Raw genomic sequence first — 17,505 nt, 5'->3', positions numbered from 1 at the left:
TTCATGCTCCAGCTTTCCCCATGCCACAGATGAGACATTATTGGCCAAATTCAAGCAGCAACACCGGGGAAACAAATACTTTGTTCCCACACCAGTCATGGAGCCTGCCTTCGTCATTCGACACTTTGCTGGGAAAGTCAAATATCAAATCAAGGTAAGAGGGAGGGTTCACAGAGAAGACAGCCGGTAACGTGATAATAACTCCATCAAATGTTAACAAAAGAATTACACTTAGTTACACTCAAACATGTCCTTGACCTCTTGTTTGTGTGTTTGTGGTGCCGTTTGTAATCTCAATGATCTGTTTAACCTCTCCAGGATTTCCGAGAGAAAAACACAGACCACATGCGTCCAGACATTGTGGCGTTGTTGCGGAGCAGCGACCGCGCTTATGTTCGGCAGCTCATTGGCATGGACCCCGTGGCCATGTTTCGCTGGGGCATCCTGCGCGCTACCATCAGAGGCATCGCTGCTTTCAACGAGGCTGGTCGCTCTTGGGCCGCCAAGAGTTCAGGTACATTATCAGTGTAATGCGGTCAGTCCATTCTGAGTAAAATGATCCTTGAAAACATATTTTATCATGCAGAGCATGTATATGTATCTGAATTGGGCTGAATTAGTTTTTTTTGCACATCAGTTGTAGAGATTTACTGTCTAGTGCTACAGAGAAGTGTTATGCCATAACTGCCTCTTAGAGCTCTTGTGCAGTGTATACCACAACTTCAGAGTACTGTTTCTCTGTTCTGTAATTAGCCTCTCAGGTTAGTGCATAGAGAAATATGGAGGTCAGAAACGTGACACTTTAGGAGATTTTGACATTCTCCCTGCAATTCTCAATCCTCCCGGCTATTTTGGTGCTCTCAGACGTAGAACATTGACGTAGGAGCCTTTTTATGTGGATTAACAAGATTAATAAAGTTTAGACAAATACCAAAACAACAAAAACTGCTGCAGTCATGTGACTCTGACCAGTCTCTATTCTACTAGAAAGCATTTTTATGATTCATGCATTGTTTCACTTGTTAATAATGTGTATTAAATGTGTTTTTATGCTTTAGGTGTTGTCCGTCCGGTCTCCAGGACTCCTTTAGGAGAGCTTCAACGGTCCAATGCCCCTTTAGAAAGAATGTACAAGTAAGAACATTTATATTTGATATGAAACCATGAAACTTGTCTCACTTTGTCCTTGTTGTTTTTTCTAACCGTCAGATCTTATTCCTCTGGAGGTCTTGATCTTGTCTGCCAAAGCACTTTTGGACGTGGAGGCAGAGTGTCGGTGCTGTTTACTTTGTGGTTAATAACTGTGTTACATTGCACTTTCGTGAAACACAGACTGATTATTTTAAATCGGATCAATATAATATTCAGCCTTCATGGAGCTGCAACCTTTCCTCCACTTATAAACTACACAGGAACAACTGTTTGATATTCCTTGTTGAAGGAAGTGTTTGAAATGGTTTTTGAACTGTGCACCTCCACATTTTACCCTGTGGCACTGGATGAGATGAGGAGGGACAATGTCAGACACCTAAACACTGTTCAGAGTTACTGTAGCTCATTTGATCTGAATTCATAAACACCCTGACAGATGAATCCTCCTTCACCTCATCTCAGTCACACACATTTTCTGTCCCTCCCTACACCTCTTGGTGACCCCAGTGTGTGCGGTTCTCTCCTCTCCCTCTGCCCTCCACAGACGAGCCTCTATGCTCGATTTCTACTTTGATCACTCAGAGGAGCGCCCTCTAGAGGCCTTTGAAGACATCTTTGCTAGCTATGAGAGTAAGAAGTAAGTGAATTGGTGGACAGGAGAAAGGAATGAAGACATGAGGCCAAGCAGGAAGGAAATGTGTTTGGTTTTGGGTAGTAGATAGACTGGTTTGCTCCCTTCTCTGAGTTTACTCCCATCTAACAAAAAAAGCTGATCTTTTTTTAGCTATGTGATACAGTTGAATTCAAATCAACGTGATAAGTGTACTTTTTCAAGCTTCTCAAATGTTGTAATGCCTGCTTCTCCAAATATGAAAATAGCAAGTGATGTGTTTCCTAAGAGGAAGTTCGATACACCACAGTACAGCAAAGTTGCCCTTTACCTTGCATTCCCTCTCTTCCCTCACTGTAATCTCCATCGTTTTCTGTAGCTGTGATAAACTCTCTCCCTCCTCACGTTTATTATTCTTGTGATAGAGCACAGGAAGGTGTTTGTACTGGCCTACTCTGATTAGCCACCCGGATTACTTACATCAGCCGTGTAGCACTGGAAGCACACATGTATTAATACACATACAGCGGCCCCTAGTCAAATAGACAAAGAGAAGTGGGTGAGATTTCTCAGAATGGAACCAAACCATGAGAGTATTTTTGGATCATTGCGCCCTCTGAACCATGACCTTCTACCTCCTGCTTTCAGATCTGAAATTACTGGGTTTCTATTTTTGTTTGTTTTTTTTTAAACACAAAGTACTTGAACTGAGTTGAATGATTAAATTGTCCAGTCCCTTCCAGATCTGCAATCACAGAGATTTAGAGGTTGGTTTCAGTGTGACTCATTTACCCATTCCTTCACTGCCTCACCTCTGTTTTCATGGTCAGTCGTGGTAAGTATAGAAAAGTATTGCATGGACTAGTTCTGAGACACAGAAAAGTCTCTTTATTAACTCACCACACCCGGTCTCTAGTGTAAAACCAGCCCCAATTAAAGGAACCATGAATCCAACAGCCTCACCAGTAACAACTTACAGTCACACAACCAGTAACAGCCCCAGCATGGAAACAGATGGCCAGCCAAACTGAACGCCAGCTCAGCTCTGCATGTTAACTATCACACTGGCAGGGAAATACTCCACCAAGTCCCAATCTGTGTGTGTGTGTGTGTCTTTGCGTCTCTTTTTTCTGTCACAAGGGATATGGCAGCATGGTTGGGTGGTCTAGTGTGTCTTGTGGTTTCCATGTATATAAACATGAACAGTGGGAGAATACATTTTGTGTGTTATTCTTCACGGATGAGGAGAATACGAAGGCTGAAGTTCCTCTTGATATCAGACCCCCAACTATCCTGCAGTATGTGTTTCTGTCTGAGGTGACTTTGGCAGTGTGTTTTCTTCTAAGGTGTCCTAACAGTGGTGTTCTATCACACCCTGCTTTATGTTTTGTTTTGGGTTTTTTTTTCTATCCTTCCTTCCCTCCTCCTTGTGTCGTTTTTTTTCCAATCTTTCTGATGTGTTTTCCCTCCCTTCTCCTGCTCCCAAACTCCCCCTCTCCTTCCCTCTCTGCACTGGGTTTGTATGTGTGTGTGTGTGTGGTGTGATCAGAGACATGCATGCACAGATCATCAGCTCCATTAAGAACTTGCAGCTGGATGGTGAGGACCCTCGCAAGCTGCTGCAGTCCTGGGGTCGCCTCCGTTTCCCTCGACACGTCCTCCAGTGAGTCTGCAGACAGACCTGGTGTCAGTCCTGCTCCAGTCGGCTCAGACAGATCATGCTCTTCTTAAAGCTTTACTTTTCTCGAGCACAATGTAGACTACGATCAGCTCATTTTAGAAAATGTAACCAGTTCACCATAAACTGCCAGGGATAGTTACAACTGTCACAGTTACAGCCGTTTTTTCTCAATGGATCATGTGATCTAATCCAATAAAAACATCAGACACACTCCTGCTTCATCAGCAGACGTTACATTATTAGATCTGTTTGTAGAAGCTATCTAGATTTCCTGAAGGCTAAAGCTGAAATGCCTTGAATACTTTCATTAACTGCAGCATGAACATCATCTAAAGGCTGTGCAGGCATGTGAGGTCTTCTGGAGCATCTTCTGAAAATATGCCCAGTGGCCTTGCAGCATGTTAGACATTATAGCAGTCCGACACTGACCATGAATATACATTTTAGGTCCTTTTTATGTAGCGATGGTAGCAAGCGAGCATGTCTGTCTGCGTATGGTGAGTCTCTGCTCTGCTGATGGTTTAGATTTTACGTCCCATCTCCTGCAGTGAACTCCCTCCTCCTCCTCCTCCTCCTGCTCGTCATCCTTCCCCTCTCATTCATTCCATTCTTGCCTCTGCCTGTCATTCATCCTGTCGTCCAGGTGCAACCCTTGATTTCATCACTGACTGACAGCGCATGAAGAAGTCACCCGTCCGTACTAACCCAGCTTCAGACACTCCATCCACTACTCCATTCATCCTCCTCCCTCATTACTCTTAACGCTTCGGTCCTCTTACTCACCCTGCATCTTATTTCTCCTTTTTCCACAGGAAAAACAAGAGCATCAAACAGAGGCAGATCATCCCCAAGGTAAACCTGAGTATAAAAACCTTAACATACATATATAAGTAAGCCCTATTATGTTGTTAAAGCCTCTTGTAATTTAATTATCATATCAAAATGAATTCTGCAATTGCTGCCGAATAAGTTTTGCTATATTTTAGCAATCCTGGTTAATGTGCCTGCATTACTTTGTCATAATTTCATTAGTGTTTCAATGATACTAATGAAAGCAAGTGGTATTAATTGGTGGTGTTAACTGCACTGTTACTGTGCAGAGTTTGTTAGACTCTCGGTCTCTGAAGTTCATTGTGAGCCTGACACTGCACGATCGCACTACCAAGTCTCTGCTCCATCTGCACAAGAAGAAGAAACCCCCCAGCATCAGTGCCCAGTTCCAGGTAACATCACCTATGAACAGTATGCACACTACACACAAAAACAGGCCATTTTAAGCCAAACACACCCTCGAGCAACAACCCCAAACATTCAGAAAACCCATCTCCTTGTTTTCTTTAGACCTCTCTGACCAAACTCTTGGAAACTCTGAACAGAGCAGAGCCTTTCTTTATTCGGTGTATCCGCTCCAATGCTGAGAAGGTAAGACTTTGTCATGCTGAGTCATTTGTTCTTTAACATCTACAGTTTGAGTCATCGGTCAAACTGTCATTGGTCAAGCTCAAATGTTATGACCCTGAAAACACAATTCCCTTGTATAACCAGATATGCTTCTCGTATCTTTGTATATGAGCAGAAAGAGATGCATCTGGATGAGGCCTTGGTGGTTCAGCAGCTGTGTTACACAGGAATGCTGGAAACCGTTCGCATCAGGAGGTCAGGCTACGGAGCCAAGTACACATTCCAGGTACTGCAAAGTTACTCCTCATTTAGGAAAATCCATGTCATATTCACACAATAATATAATGTCACACCTATTACACCAGGTGCCAAACATATTGCTTCTGGCCAGATAATATTTTGGTGTTGAATAGATGGTGATGTAATGGGCCTGCAACAATACTACAAAAATTCATGGAGTCAGTTTTAAATTTTAATCCAAGGCAACGTCCTTAGTCACTCATAAATGCTGTCTGCATCCATTTTTAGAATCTGCTCAGAAATATATCCTTGAAACACAAACCTGTTGAAATTTTTACTATGCCATAATGATAAAATATTGAGATGAGATCACTGTATGTGAAGTTCTTACTGTTTTATACCTGGCATTAGGTTTTGACATTCTCAACCTCATAAGTCCTCTCTTGAACAGTCCATTCATTTCCTATTTTTATTGCCTTTCTTGTCTCTCCAGGAGTTTTTAGAGCATTTCAGGGTTTTGCTGCCAAAGAACTCCTCTGCCTCCAGGGAGGACATCTCAGCACTGCTTGAGAAGAAGATGGGCCTGGACCCAACCACGTACCAGATAGGCAAAACTAAGGTACACCATTAAGCTCCTGTCAGTGCTAAGTGCTTCTTACAAACCTAAGTCTTGTCTGCATTTGTGCCTGTTCCCTTTGTAAGATTTAAACTGCTCCTGCATGTAAAATCTGCTTTGTTCTCTCTGTTCAGGTGTTCTTGAAAGAGCTGGAGCGACAGCAGCTGCAGGACTCACTGCACAAAGATGTAATGCGTAAGATCATCTTCCTTCAGCGCTGGTTCAGAGCTCGCCTGCAGAGGAAAGAGTTTCTGGACATGAGACAGGCTGCCACCTTGATCCAGGTAAACACAGATGAAACATCTTTTTTTTGGCAGTCATGTCAGTATATACATTTGATTTGCCGTGTTCTTTTTTAATATTTAAAAGAATTGTACAATAATCTTGATATGTCCTTCCTCTTAGCGTTCATGGCACAGGTACTGCAAAGAGCGAAGGCAACGGGCCGCCACTTTAATCCAGGCTGTTTGGAGAGGGCACAGACAGAGATCAGAGTTCCACCGCCAAAGACAGGGTGCCACCAAAATACAAGCCCTGGTCAGAGGCCACTCAGCACGCAGGAGGTAACAACACAGCAACAGTCTCAGCAAGACTGTTTGTGTCTGTATAGTTGGTTTTCTAAGACAATATATCAAAAGTTGAGAATAAGTGAGCTTGGACACTGGTGGATTTCTTTAATTTTAAAAAATGTACTTCCATCATAGGTAGTTGATATGTGGGAATAATATTTTGAACACCTTATTACATGAAGGTGAATGACGGGTAAGTTTAAATTGTACAATCATATTTTTATTTTGTATATTTCAGGGTCCACTCCATACGTGAGGAGAGACAGAAAAAGGAGGAAGAGGAAAAAGAAGCTCAGAGGAGGGCTGAAGAAGAGGAAAGAAGGAGGAGGGAAGAGGAGGAGGAGGAAGCAAGGAGGAGGATAGAAGAGGAAGAAGTAAGAAGAAAGGCAGAAGAGGAGGAAGCAAGGAGGAGAGCGGAGGAGGAGGAGGAGGCAGCCAGGAAAGCACAGGAAGCTAAGGCTGAAGCAGCAGCAGCACAGAAACAGAGAGAGGAAGAAGAGAAAAGACAAGGAATAGAGCCTCAAACACGAGAGGATCCAGATATAGAGCTGGTCACAGAGGAGACGCTGGATGACAACCTTCCTGTCCAGGACACAGAGGAGGAGAGAGGAGAGGAGGATGGCGAGGTTACAGGTAGCCCACTTCCAGAGGAGGAAAAGGGCAATTATGACGAGGAGGACGACGAATGGCTGGAAGCAGAGGAAGACTACGGTGAACCTCTATCTCCCACGTCTGATTTAGAAACCAACGGTACCCTGGCTGGGGCTGGACCTCAGCTGCATGAGAAAGAAGAGGAGGAGGATTTGGAGAACCAAACACTAGGACAGTCAAATGAAAAACCTGATCTGCCCTCTGATGGGGACGCCTCAGACGCACTTACAACCACATCTCCAGGTCAGCAGTTGGATAAACAGGCTGCGGGCACTACCTCCACACCTTCCCGTGCTGACCAAAAGAGAGCACGACCTCAAGCTAAGGGCCAGACATCCAGGAGTCAGGAGAAGAGAGAGCAGAGGAGACGAAGAGGGCTGGAGCACAATCAGAGAGAGAGTGAACGAGCTGCCTCGAACACCTCCTCCTCCTCCTCCTCAGCCGTTAGCAAGGATCAAACATCCCCACCGAAGAGCAAAAGCCAGGAGCCCACAAAGCTAAAAGAGCGGGCGGAAAGCAAGGAGCTTGACCAGTACACCTTTGTGGCCTGGAAAGTGAAGGATGAGAAAGGAGGGAAGAAGGAGGCTAAAACTTCCCCTCCCTCCACTGGTCCTGTTCGTCCATCCACGTTACCCTTGCAGCCTGCTGATTCTGGGCCTGAGAGAAACGGCGTAGGGGAGGGTGCCGGAGTGGTAAGCCTGCAGCGCCGTACTGGGGCGATAAAGGAGAAGCCAGAGAAGTGGAGAGGCAGGAAGAGTGATGGAGACCACTCTGAAAACAGCCCTCCTCCACCTCACAACAGAGAAGAAAGGAGGAAAAAACAACCACTGTACGTCTCCTGTTCTGTTCATATTCTCAACTCTACCCCCATATTAAACTGCAAAACCTGTCATATCTCTAACAAATTGCAGTTTTGAGTGACACACACATATCTTTGCAGAAATTAATTTGTTGTCATCTATATTTCTCATGTCTGTTCATCTGCAGGAGTGAAACACCCTCCTCATCAGTTGACGGTTTGTCTCCAGGCTCTGAGGGCGCTGGTGCTTTTTCACCCAAAGAGGTATTTTAAATCTCCAATTTTTTTATCCGTTATAGTTTCATATGTATAGTTTCAGATATCAGCTTGGACAGTTAAAAATCTACATCACAAAATTATTTTCTAACTGGCAAATTGTTTCTCAAACACAGGGAGTGTAAATCTGAATTCTCTAATTACCTTTTTTTTTGCTGTTCTGCAGATGTCCCACCCAGAAAGTCATGCTGAGGCCTCCAAGGCAAGCTCCATCCGAAGAAGACACCAAGATGGCTCCGGTCACCAAGACTCCCACGCCATCCCATCCACACCAGACAAGTACTGCACTGCACTGATCTAGAGACACATGATCCTAGTGATGTGATACAGCAGGGTTGTTATTACCATGAAGAAAAAAAAAAAGATCAAATGTCAACATGTATCAACATATTGGCCAACACATTTGTCAAAAAGGACATGGAAATTTGCATTCACTGTGAATCCCTCCGTTTCATTTTAATCCATTACAATGTCTGCTTAAGTCAGACTGTTCATGGGAAAACTCCTTGCCTTGCGTAATAAAACGATCACCAGCTCCTTATGAGGCCTTGGCGCATTCGCAGCCGGAAATTCCTCACAACCATACTAATAAATTTAACTAACTAATACATTTACTCCAAATGGATTTATAGGTCAGAACTGGATGTTTATCTGGAGTTTTATCAGACAGAGGCATTGGCTGGGCCGCTTTGTTTTTAATTTGTATCGTTGCTATGGTGACAGTGCTGGAACAGAGCTTGAATATGTGGCACTTTAAAAAAACAGACTCCCTCTGAATAATTCGGTCTTGATAGTTACAAACAGGATTTTATTAAGAACATGAAACATGTCAGAAACAGAAAACTGACTGTGATCTGCTTTTAGAAATGAATGACTTCTCTTTGAACACAACACTTACACTTGGCAAGGCTTGTGAATATTCTTTAGAGCTTCTTCTGTTTCTCAACCCTGTAGGTCAGGTGGTTTCTTCAGCAAGATTTTGAAAAAACGACCGCACAAGGAGGCCCAGACTCCAGACAACGGCGAGCTGACATTTGCTCAGATTCCCAATGAAAAGTCAACAGGAGGGGAAGGTAAATAATACACTTATGTCATCTCAAGAAGAGGAGATTAACTTTATTCCTTTATTTTGATTGGGTCTTTTGGGGTTGCCACTTGCCCAAAGCTGGTAAAGACACCATTTTTAATAGATTTATTTGATTATATTTTATCTCTAAGAAATATAGTCTTAATTTTGACATGTTAATGTTTTATTGCCCAACTCTAACTGCACTACAACTGCTGGACAGTTGCAGCTCACTTCAGTCACACCTCATGAAGTGAGACGTGGAAAGAAAACACAGGTGTATTATCACTATTATTCACAGGCCTTAACTAATCCTACCGCTTGCTTTTTGAGAAAATACTGACCCCGTGCAGGATCATGCTGTAGATTCTGCGTCAGAGGTTTGAGTTCACTTTAAGAAAGGAAGCAGAGAAGAAGTTTATCTATCATTCATTCCCCTCTTCCTCCCTTTCAGCCCCAACGTCCGGACACCCGTCCCGACCTCTCTCCCAGCCCCATGGGGAACGTGCTGGAAAAGGCTTAAGCCGCAACCCCACCATAAAAATCAGTCGCGCCACACGGGTCTCCGAGCAGTGGAATGCCTCGCTGGATCGGGAGATCACCAACGCCAATGAGCTGCGGCACCTCGATGAGTTTCTGGGCAACCAGGTAAATAAAAGGAGTCAAGATGTTTACTTATTTTAGGAAATAACTTTACCTGATTTATACAAACGGACATGTCTACAGGAAAATATTGTTTTGTCTGCATTCTTCTATAGGTCAATGATTTCCGCTCGAGGGGGAAGTCACTGTCAGATGCAGAGGGCATCTTTGTATCAGCCACCATGCAGTTCAGAGACACTATCAAAGCCATGTATTCTCTACCAGTAAGTCTGTCTGTAGGCACATAAACCATCATAATACATACTTATCAAAGTGATTCCTCACATCCTGTCCTCTTATTCATTTTCTCTCCTGTCCTCTTTATTTTTTTCCCCAGAAACCCATGATTGGCTACAAAGGTCTGATGACAGGCTACCAGAACCAGGTGATCCACTTAGCGGGAGACAAACAGAAAGGAGAAGTCCAACTGGTGGTCAACCTGTTCCAGTCGGTGCTGGATGGCTTCATCAGAGGAGAGATGAAGAAGGCGGAGGCTGAGCCTGCAAAGGTAAAACAGCATAAGGATGCTCTCACTGGGATTTATTGTCATTCACTAGTTACTCCATACATGAAAAAAATCATGCATGTCTGTCTCAATTTCAGCCTGCTAAAGCAAGAAAGAAGAGGCGGAAAAAAGATAAAAGTGTAAGTATACAGGGTGATTTTATATAGGGTTTGTTTAATGTAAATTATGATTTCTAACTGAGTCACTGACTGTCTCGTTAGATGGAGAGCCCCCTGGATCATGTTTTCGTCAACTATCAGGTCAACATTATGCAGTCATGTGACCAGTGTATGTCTTACATCTGGGGCATGGAGAAGGCCTACATGTGCAGCTGTGAGTTAACACTTCTTTTATTTACATTCAAATACTTTGAATAAACATTATTTCTTGCACTAACTCACGTTTTTAAATCTTGTCTTAAAGATTGTAAAATGGTGTGCCACAAGAAGTGCCTCAGCAAGATAGTGACTGACTGCTCCACCTTCTGTGCCAAAAAGGTATGTTTTTATTTATAGAAAACGCAGACCTTGATTAGTGATGGGTTTATGATATATGAGGGTTTGGAGTGAGGCTAAGCTTTATACAATACAGAGAGCTGAAATCTACTTTAAGTTAGCATCTGACCAGACAATGTGTGTGTTTTTTGTAGAAGTGGTTTCTATTATCTGTCTTCCTAAAAAGCTCCAACATGATACTTGGAGTTTTCTGTTTATATTGGATAAATACATGTGTAACTTATAATAAGATTTCATTTAATTCACAGCCCATGGCAGCTGTAGCTGATGAATTCTAAGAAAAAACTACCTTAGTTATTAGATACCAGTTTAGAGTATGAGGAGAAAAAATTAGCACCATGATTAAGCTTTTCAGAAAGACCGACTAAAGAAACCCACTAGAAATGATATTGAGTAATGAAAGCTAGAGGAAGGAAAGGGATTTTATCAAGAACATCTTAACATAATATGAATTGTAACACAATATAACCTGCTTAACCGTGTCTTGCCTGTCAAAACATGTAAACCGAAAGCTTCCTTTATCTAGGTTATAAGGACCTAAATATATTTCAACATCACATAGCCAACTTTATGGAGTATTTGTGATTTGCGTGGATGTAATAGATTGATTGTGATGTGTGGACCAGATTAGATGAGTTCTCACTGACTGCTGTTGTCCACAGAGTGATGAGGAGTCTGGCGGTCAGCACTTCGGGGTGCGTTTGTGTCACCTGGTCAGCGAAAAGAATCCAGTACCCATGGTGCTGGAGATGATGCTGGAGCACGTGGAGATGCATGGCCTCTACACCGAGGGCATCTACCGCAAGTCTGGCTCAGCCAACCGCATGAAAGAGCTGCACCAGCGACTAGAGACCGGTTAGCCCCCCTACTGTTTGACATTTACAGCTAACTGACGATGAACTGGAGAGCTGTTATCTTTTTATCAGCCTTTTTTCAGTCACAGCACCTTCATTGATTTTTTATATTGATGTTCCGTTGTTGATGTGTTTAGACCCACACCTCGTCTGCCTTGAAGACTATCCCATCCACACAGTGACGGGCCTGGTTAAACAGTGGTTGAGGGAGCTGCCAGATCCGCTCATGACCTTCACACATTACAATGATTTCCTGCATGCAGTGGGTAAGGAGGGCTCTTCCCACCAGGGGGCAGCATTTCCCAACATACAATCTGTTTTCTGGACTTATGTTTTTCAGGGCTCCCTTCATCTGCTGCTGTGTTGTGAACTGTTCATGTTGTTTATGACACTGTTTGGGGTTTTTTTTGGACTAGTAGTTACTAAATGAAGCTAAAATTTGATATCTCTGTGGGGAAAGGTTTATTAATCATGATTTAAAGTGAAATGGACTTTTTTCAAAAATATAATGGACTATCGTTGTTTTTAATAAATGATGAGGTTTGATTCATTATGTGTTTTCTGTTCTCGGTAGAACTGCCGGAGAAGCTGGAGCAGCTTCAAGCCATCTACAAAGTGCTGGAGGAACTTCCAACAGCAAACTTCAACACGTTGGAGAGACTCGTCTTCCACCTCGTCAGGTAGGAATTCTCTCATCATGGTTTACTTAGAGGACAGGTTAAAACAACAGTCAGGTGCCCAAATGAACATTTAAATAGGTTTTTCTTGCTGTAATTATTCCTCCTGTTCATACTGACCATTAGAAGATCCCTCCATAATGCACTCACAATGTAAGTGATTGGGGGGCAAAATCCACAGTCCTCCTTCAGTGCAGAATTGCATTTAAAAGTTCAAATTAGTCAAATCAAGTAGATATCTTTTAACATTACAGTCTTTTTAGTGCCAAAGTCCCTCTTTTTGTTATTATACTTCCACTACAGCTCAACAGGGAAACACAAAGAGGGAATTTGATGCTAAAAAGACTGTAAATGTGGCAGATATTCACTTGATATGACTAACTCAGACTGCTGAAGCCTCATATAAGCTTCTTGACTTTTAAATGCATTTTTGCACAAAATGACTGTGTGGACACTATGGCTGCTGCCTAATAGTCAACCAAGTTTTCATTGGTCGGTTAGTCGCAGGAAGAAAAAAAAAAACCTCAAACTACTATAATAAACTTTATAAATGGTGATCATGATGTAAATCCCTCAAGGCCACTTGTTCTCCATATGTATGTACTGGCGCACAGTGTATTGGAATTTAATGTCTTATTACATACTTACATACTATTACATCAATTTACCTCAGCAAATAACTTATTACTTGGATCATTGAGAGAGTCATTGCCCTCTAATCCAATTCAAAATGGATTATCTTGGAACAGTAAAATCTCCTTTGATGTAAGGCATAGAAAAAACAAACTCACAACTCTGGTGAAACTAAACCACATGCTAATATCTGATAAATTCTCTTGCAGGGTGTGTAAAAACGAGAGTGACAACCGCATGTCTTCTAACTCGTTGGCCATAGTGTTTGCCCCGTGTATCCTACGCTGCCCAGACAGCGCAGACCCCCTGCTCAGCATGAAGGATGTCGCCAAGACCACCACGTAAGACTGCAATGAAATCAAAAAACAAACTGGTTTTCCACTCTATAGATTTGCTCTGTTCATACCACATACACAACACACGAACAGCTCTGTAAATACGCACAATACTGTCGGACATCCCCCTGCAGGTGTGTGGAGATGCTCATCAATGAGCAGATCAGACGCTACAATGAGAAGATGGAGGAGATCGAGCAGCTGGAGTACGCAGAGGCTCTGGCTGTAAACCAGCTCAAGCTCAAGAGACAGAACACGGTGAGAAACGAAACTCTGCCACGCCCTAGATCACCGTTTTTTGATTTAATGTGATCTGAACGCCATGGCAGCAGTTAGATTACTGCTCAGCCTCATCCCTGGATGTAAAGAAAAATAATCTAAACGTTTAAAAAAATGACTTCTGAATAATTAGTTTTTAATTTAGCTCGACTGGTCAGTAACATTTTTCTGCATCATTTAAATCATGAAGAGTAGTACCAGTATCAGATGCTGTTGTTCTTAGGTTACATGGGTAACATGGCCAATGTTCCTTGTCTCTCTTTAGCACTGCTGGCATTTACCTCTCAGGTTCTCAGCTCCTTACAAAGGAGTGGTGGTATGTATCATCCAGTTCTCCTGGTACAGTAGATCTAGTAGACGTAGTGGTGCCATGCAGAAGAAGAAGAAGCCTGTGCATGGCATGTTAGATTTGGGTGACGCTCTGGCTGTTTTGTTTTTTGTTTGTTTTTTTTTTGGTTGTTGTTTTTTTTTTTTTTCATCCTCTTCCCCGTAATCCCCTTTACTCTTCTGTACTAACTGGTAGTAGTTTGCATGTTGCTGTTAGTTTGACTTAGATCCTGCTTGTGACGTGACGGATTTGCTGTTCGCCAACATTCTTGTTCTCTTTGTGAGAGGACAAAATGGTTCTGGGTTGTTGTTGTGGAAATGCTTTTGTTGTTGAATGACAACGATCTGACAATAGTGTGACTTGCAAAGCTTGATGGCAATCATGCATATTTTTCTTTGTACTATTCCGATGTAGTCTTATCTTAATCTCTTTGTTATTGAGAGACGACCTCAGAGCTCTGAAAGTCATGCTATTTGTTTGAGTGGTTAGACGTTTCCGGATTGTGGTGATGCGTCTTCTAACTTGTATCATCGCTGTGAACAGTTTGGCCTTTTCACCAACACTGTTTTCATAGGGTGAATGTTTTTGTTTTCATTGGCTTATTTTTTTTTTAGTCACTACATTTGTTTTCGTCTCTTTAAAATGTTCCTTTTCACAGAAGTGCTGTAAGAATGATGTGCAGATGCATGAACGCCACAGGCACCATCCGCCCCGCTCTTCTCTTTCTCCTAACTAACAAAATTTGGTGTCAGTTTCAGATTTGGGTCAAAGTCGTGTATATTGTGGTCAATTTTAACGTTTCTGGCTTAATTATTATATAAATTATTATATTTATATAATAATTACATAACAGAGGTTTTTAGGCTGAGTTGATGGAGACGTAAGTGTCTGATGTTCTGTCTTCTTCTGCAGGTGCACGAGAAGGTCAGCTCTGATCTCAGCGTGGTCCCTGAGAACGAGCCTCTGGACTCAGACACAGAGGCGGAGAAGAACCTGGTGGAACGCATCAAGTCCATCAAACAGGAGAAGTAAAGAGGCTTTTCTATAATGTCTTTCTGTTCGCCCCCAGTGCACCAGTCTTCACCAGTCTCTCATTTCTCTCGATGTTCATGTCTTCTTTCCTCCAGAGAGGATCTTGCCTGTCGACTGCCAGAGATGGAGCAGCCTGGTTCAGACCAGGAAAACTTGGACTCCGAAGCCTCGCTGAGCTCTGAGAGTCTCTTGGACGAGCAGCTGCGCTCCTCTGCACACAGCTCAGAGCCTGAAGGTCAGTATTGAGGTACAGTCCAGCCTTTCCTTCCTTCTGCCTGTTTACTCACCTGTGGGTTTCTGACCAGACCACGGGGCCGCTGGGTTGGGCCCTTCCTGTCTTTTGTGGTGCAGGTCTGGACCAGTGATGGTGATGGGGGCGGTGCCGTCTGCTCTCTAACAAAGAAGGTTGGAGGAACAGCGACCGTGTTTTTGTGTGTGTGTGATTGTGTGTGTTTGTGTGCATGTGTCTGCACACCCATTTATGCATGTATAAATGCATGTGTGACACAGAAGCATGCTCAAACTTCATCCAAAGTGAAGTAATTAAACATTTGGCACCATATCAGATCGAATCTTTGCCTAATGGTGCCTCCTCGATCGTAATGTTTGATAGATAACATGATTGCATGATCTTCCATTAGTCTCCACTCTCTTAGGATTGCTGTGTGAATCTAACAAGCAGCTTTGAGGAAAACACGTTTATCTTCATTCTTCCCTCAACTCTTCCTCTTTCCTCCCTCTCCTCCAGGACGAGGTGGCCCTCAGATGAGGAGATACAGGCCAGTTTGCCCACCCAAACCATCAGACCTGGCTCAGCGACCTAAAGTCCCCGGTGGACGCGTCTCTCTGCCAAACCTCACCCCTGCTAGCTCCACCTCTTCTTTGTCCAGCTGTGCTTCTTCGACCTCCGAATCCTCCTACAGGCATCCACTGCAGCGTCGCAACCCTGTCATCCCAAGCACAGTTAAACTCCCCCCAGGCATCCTCTCAAAGCCTGTAGCCTTGGGTCCAGCTCAGGCTTACACCCCTCCTGGAAATCGAGCCTTTAAATCCTTGATCAGGAGAAGAGAGCAGCCCGGCCGCCGCAAAGACAGCACCCAGTCCCTGTACATCGACAGCTCCGAGTGCGACCTGCTGTTGCGTTTTTCCTCCTGCCCTCCCTCCGCTTCCTCGTCCACTTCCTCCATCTCCATGGTTACACCCCCCCCTCAGCACCAGCGCCACATGACACAAGCCCCGAAGGGCCAGAGACGTTTTTCTGACCCAGACATACCTTATATAGACGATGACGCCTGACGGGAACAGAACAGAAAACATGGAGAAGAGAAAAGGATTATGGGCAACAACATGTGAGCAGACAGATGGAAAAAAAAGTATAAATGGCATACAGAGTTGCCAAGAAAGACAATTATTGACCTTTTGAAAGCCAGAACAGGATAAAAAATCAAGAATGACTGAGTGGAAATAAGAGAACGTGAGAGGAGCCACAGTGGATCTACAGAGTTGAACGTGGTTGTTGCCGTTGCCAGTGGAAACTAATCAAGGAACTGCAAATGTTTCTTAAGTTGTTGTTGTCTTGTGTGACAGTAAAGATAAGTGGACAAGATGTTGCCAAGCACCTTTTCTATCATTTTAATATATTGAGGTCATTGTTGATAATTCCAGTCACGACAAAGGCTGTATTTTCTGTAGCCTCATAATAATGGACCAGCAAATTTGTTTTCTTTCTCCTGTTTTTTTTTTTTTTAAACCACATTTGTGCTAATTCAAGGAAATATTGCAGGTTCCAGTCGCACTTTTCCATTTCTTAGTTGTCCTAATGAATAAATGAAACCCACATGCTCACTGAAATGAATTAGCTCGTGCCTTGATAATGTACAGAAAGTTGAAAGAAACTCATTTTTTATGTCATTGTTTGATGCTTACAGGGAGGGGTGGTTTTTCAGGATGAAAGGGGGGGAGGGGGAGGGACCTTTTGTGTCTCACACTTGTGTGTTAAATTGTACTGAACCGACACAAGACATGTTTGAAACAAGGCCCTAACATGCATGTCGTGACTGTTAAGTGTACAGGTGTTCGGTCACATCCGCTACAACGGACAACAGGCTCTTTCCCACGTTCACCTTTTGACCTGCCGCACAAACAAACATCAGATAGGAAGTCGTCGCCTTCACGCAGCAAAGGGAAACGGGAGCAGCACACGCCACTTTTTCCCTTTTCAAACAACAAGAACACAAAAACCCAGCCACCATGCAAGAACCGTGCCACGATGTGTTTAAAGCTCAAAGTCCTTGACCTCACTTTTCCTTTTTTTCTGAAATGAACATTGCTTCACGCGGACGGTCTCATAACCAGCAGGTTCTGCTGAAGCATGGCTTTGGCCAACTTTGAAATGTAATACTAATGTTCCTCTCTTGACTGCTGTTGAATGATGTTTGTCTGGATTATGAGGAAGATGTGTAATGTATAACAGAGAGTGTATGGTTGGGACTGAATGACGTGAACTGTAATGGTTATTAGTATTAACATGACAATACAGAACGTGATGCTTGTAACATCTGCTGCTGTGTGTTTTCATCAGTTACAGTCGAAAAGCTTCTAAGTGTTGATTTGGGCACAATAACTCCTGCTTATAATGATGATG

At 43.2% G+C, this 17,505-nt stretch overlaps 1 protein-coding gene across 8 annotated transcripts in view; it reads left to right on the top strand.

Annotated features, from left to right (window-relative positions):
• Window positions 1-17,416, top strand: part of si:zfos-588f8.1 — a 61,651-nt gene extending 44,235 nt beyond the window's left edge. The window contains exons 14-45 of one of the 8 annotated variants that reach the window (XM_067596935.1): window positions 13-154; window positions 319-514; window positions 1,059-1,134; window positions 1,697-1,789; window positions 3,312-3,425; window positions 4,256-4,295; window positions 4,544-4,666; window positions 4,785-4,865; window positions 5,020-5,130; window positions 5,578-5,703; window positions 5,835-5,984; window positions 6,106-6,263; window positions 6,508-7,749; window positions 7,908-7,983; window positions 8,162-8,274; window positions 8,950-9,068; window positions 9,516-9,709; window positions 9,820-9,927; window positions 10,041-10,211; window positions 10,307-10,348; window positions 10,430-10,541; window positions 10,632-10,705; window positions 11,386-11,578; window positions 11,715-11,843; window positions 12,152-12,257; window positions 13,097-13,228; window positions 13,357-13,480; window positions 13,767-13,817; window positions 14,742-14,857; window positions 14,957-15,096; window positions 15,213-15,266; window positions 15,610-15,748. In XM_067596935.1, coding sequence (XP_067453036.1) covers window positions 13-154; window positions 319-514; window positions 1,059-1,134; window positions 1,697-1,789; window positions 3,312-3,425; window positions 4,256-4,295; window positions 4,544-4,666; window positions 4,785-4,865; window positions 5,020-5,130; window positions 5,578-5,703; window positions 5,835-5,984; window positions 6,106-6,263; window positions 6,508-7,749; window positions 7,908-7,983; window positions 8,162-8,274; window positions 8,950-9,068; window positions 9,516-9,709; window positions 9,820-9,927; window positions 10,041-10,211; window positions 10,307-10,348; window positions 10,430-10,541; window positions 10,632-10,705; window positions 11,386-11,578; window positions 11,715-11,843; window positions 12,152-12,257; window positions 13,097-13,228; window positions 13,357-13,480; window positions 13,767-13,817; window positions 14,742-14,857; window positions 14,957-15,096; window positions 15,213-15,226 — 4,666 coding nt within the window. In that variant the 3' untranslated portion in view covers window positions 15,227-15,266; window positions 15,610-15,748. Of the gene's footprint in view, window positions 1-12; window positions 155-318; window positions 515-1,058; window positions 1,135-1,696; window positions 1,790-3,311; window positions 3,426-4,255; window positions 4,296-4,543; window positions 4,667-4,784; window positions 4,866-5,019; window positions 5,131-5,577; window positions 5,704-5,834; window positions 5,985-6,105; window positions 6,264-6,507; window positions 7,750-7,907; window positions 7,984-8,161; window positions 8,275-8,949; window positions 9,069-9,515; window positions 9,710-9,819; window positions 9,928-10,040; window positions 10,212-10,306; window positions 10,349-10,429; window positions 10,542-10,631; window positions 10,706-11,385; window positions 11,579-11,714; window positions 11,844-12,151; window positions 12,258-13,096; window positions 13,229-13,356; window positions 13,481-13,766; window positions 13,818-14,741; window positions 14,858-14,956; window positions 15,109-15,212; window positions 15,267-15,609 lie in introns of all 8 variants that reach the window. The other 7 variants (XM_067596929.1, XM_067596936.1, XM_067596932.1 and 4 more) reach the window with 7 other exon arrangements.
• The last annotated feature ends 89 nt before the right edge of the window (window positions 17,417-17,505 follow it).

Source organism: Thunnus thynnus, chromosome 8 (genome assembly GCF_963924715.1).
Source record: "Thunnus thynnus chromosome 8, fThuThy2.1, whole genome shotgun sequence".
Taxonomy (NCBI): Eukaryota; Metazoa; Chordata; class Actinopteri; order Scombriformes; family Scombridae; genus Thunnus; species Thunnus thynnus.
Note: the sequence above shows the minus strand (reverse complement) of the source record. Positions and strands in the feature narration are given on the sequence as shown.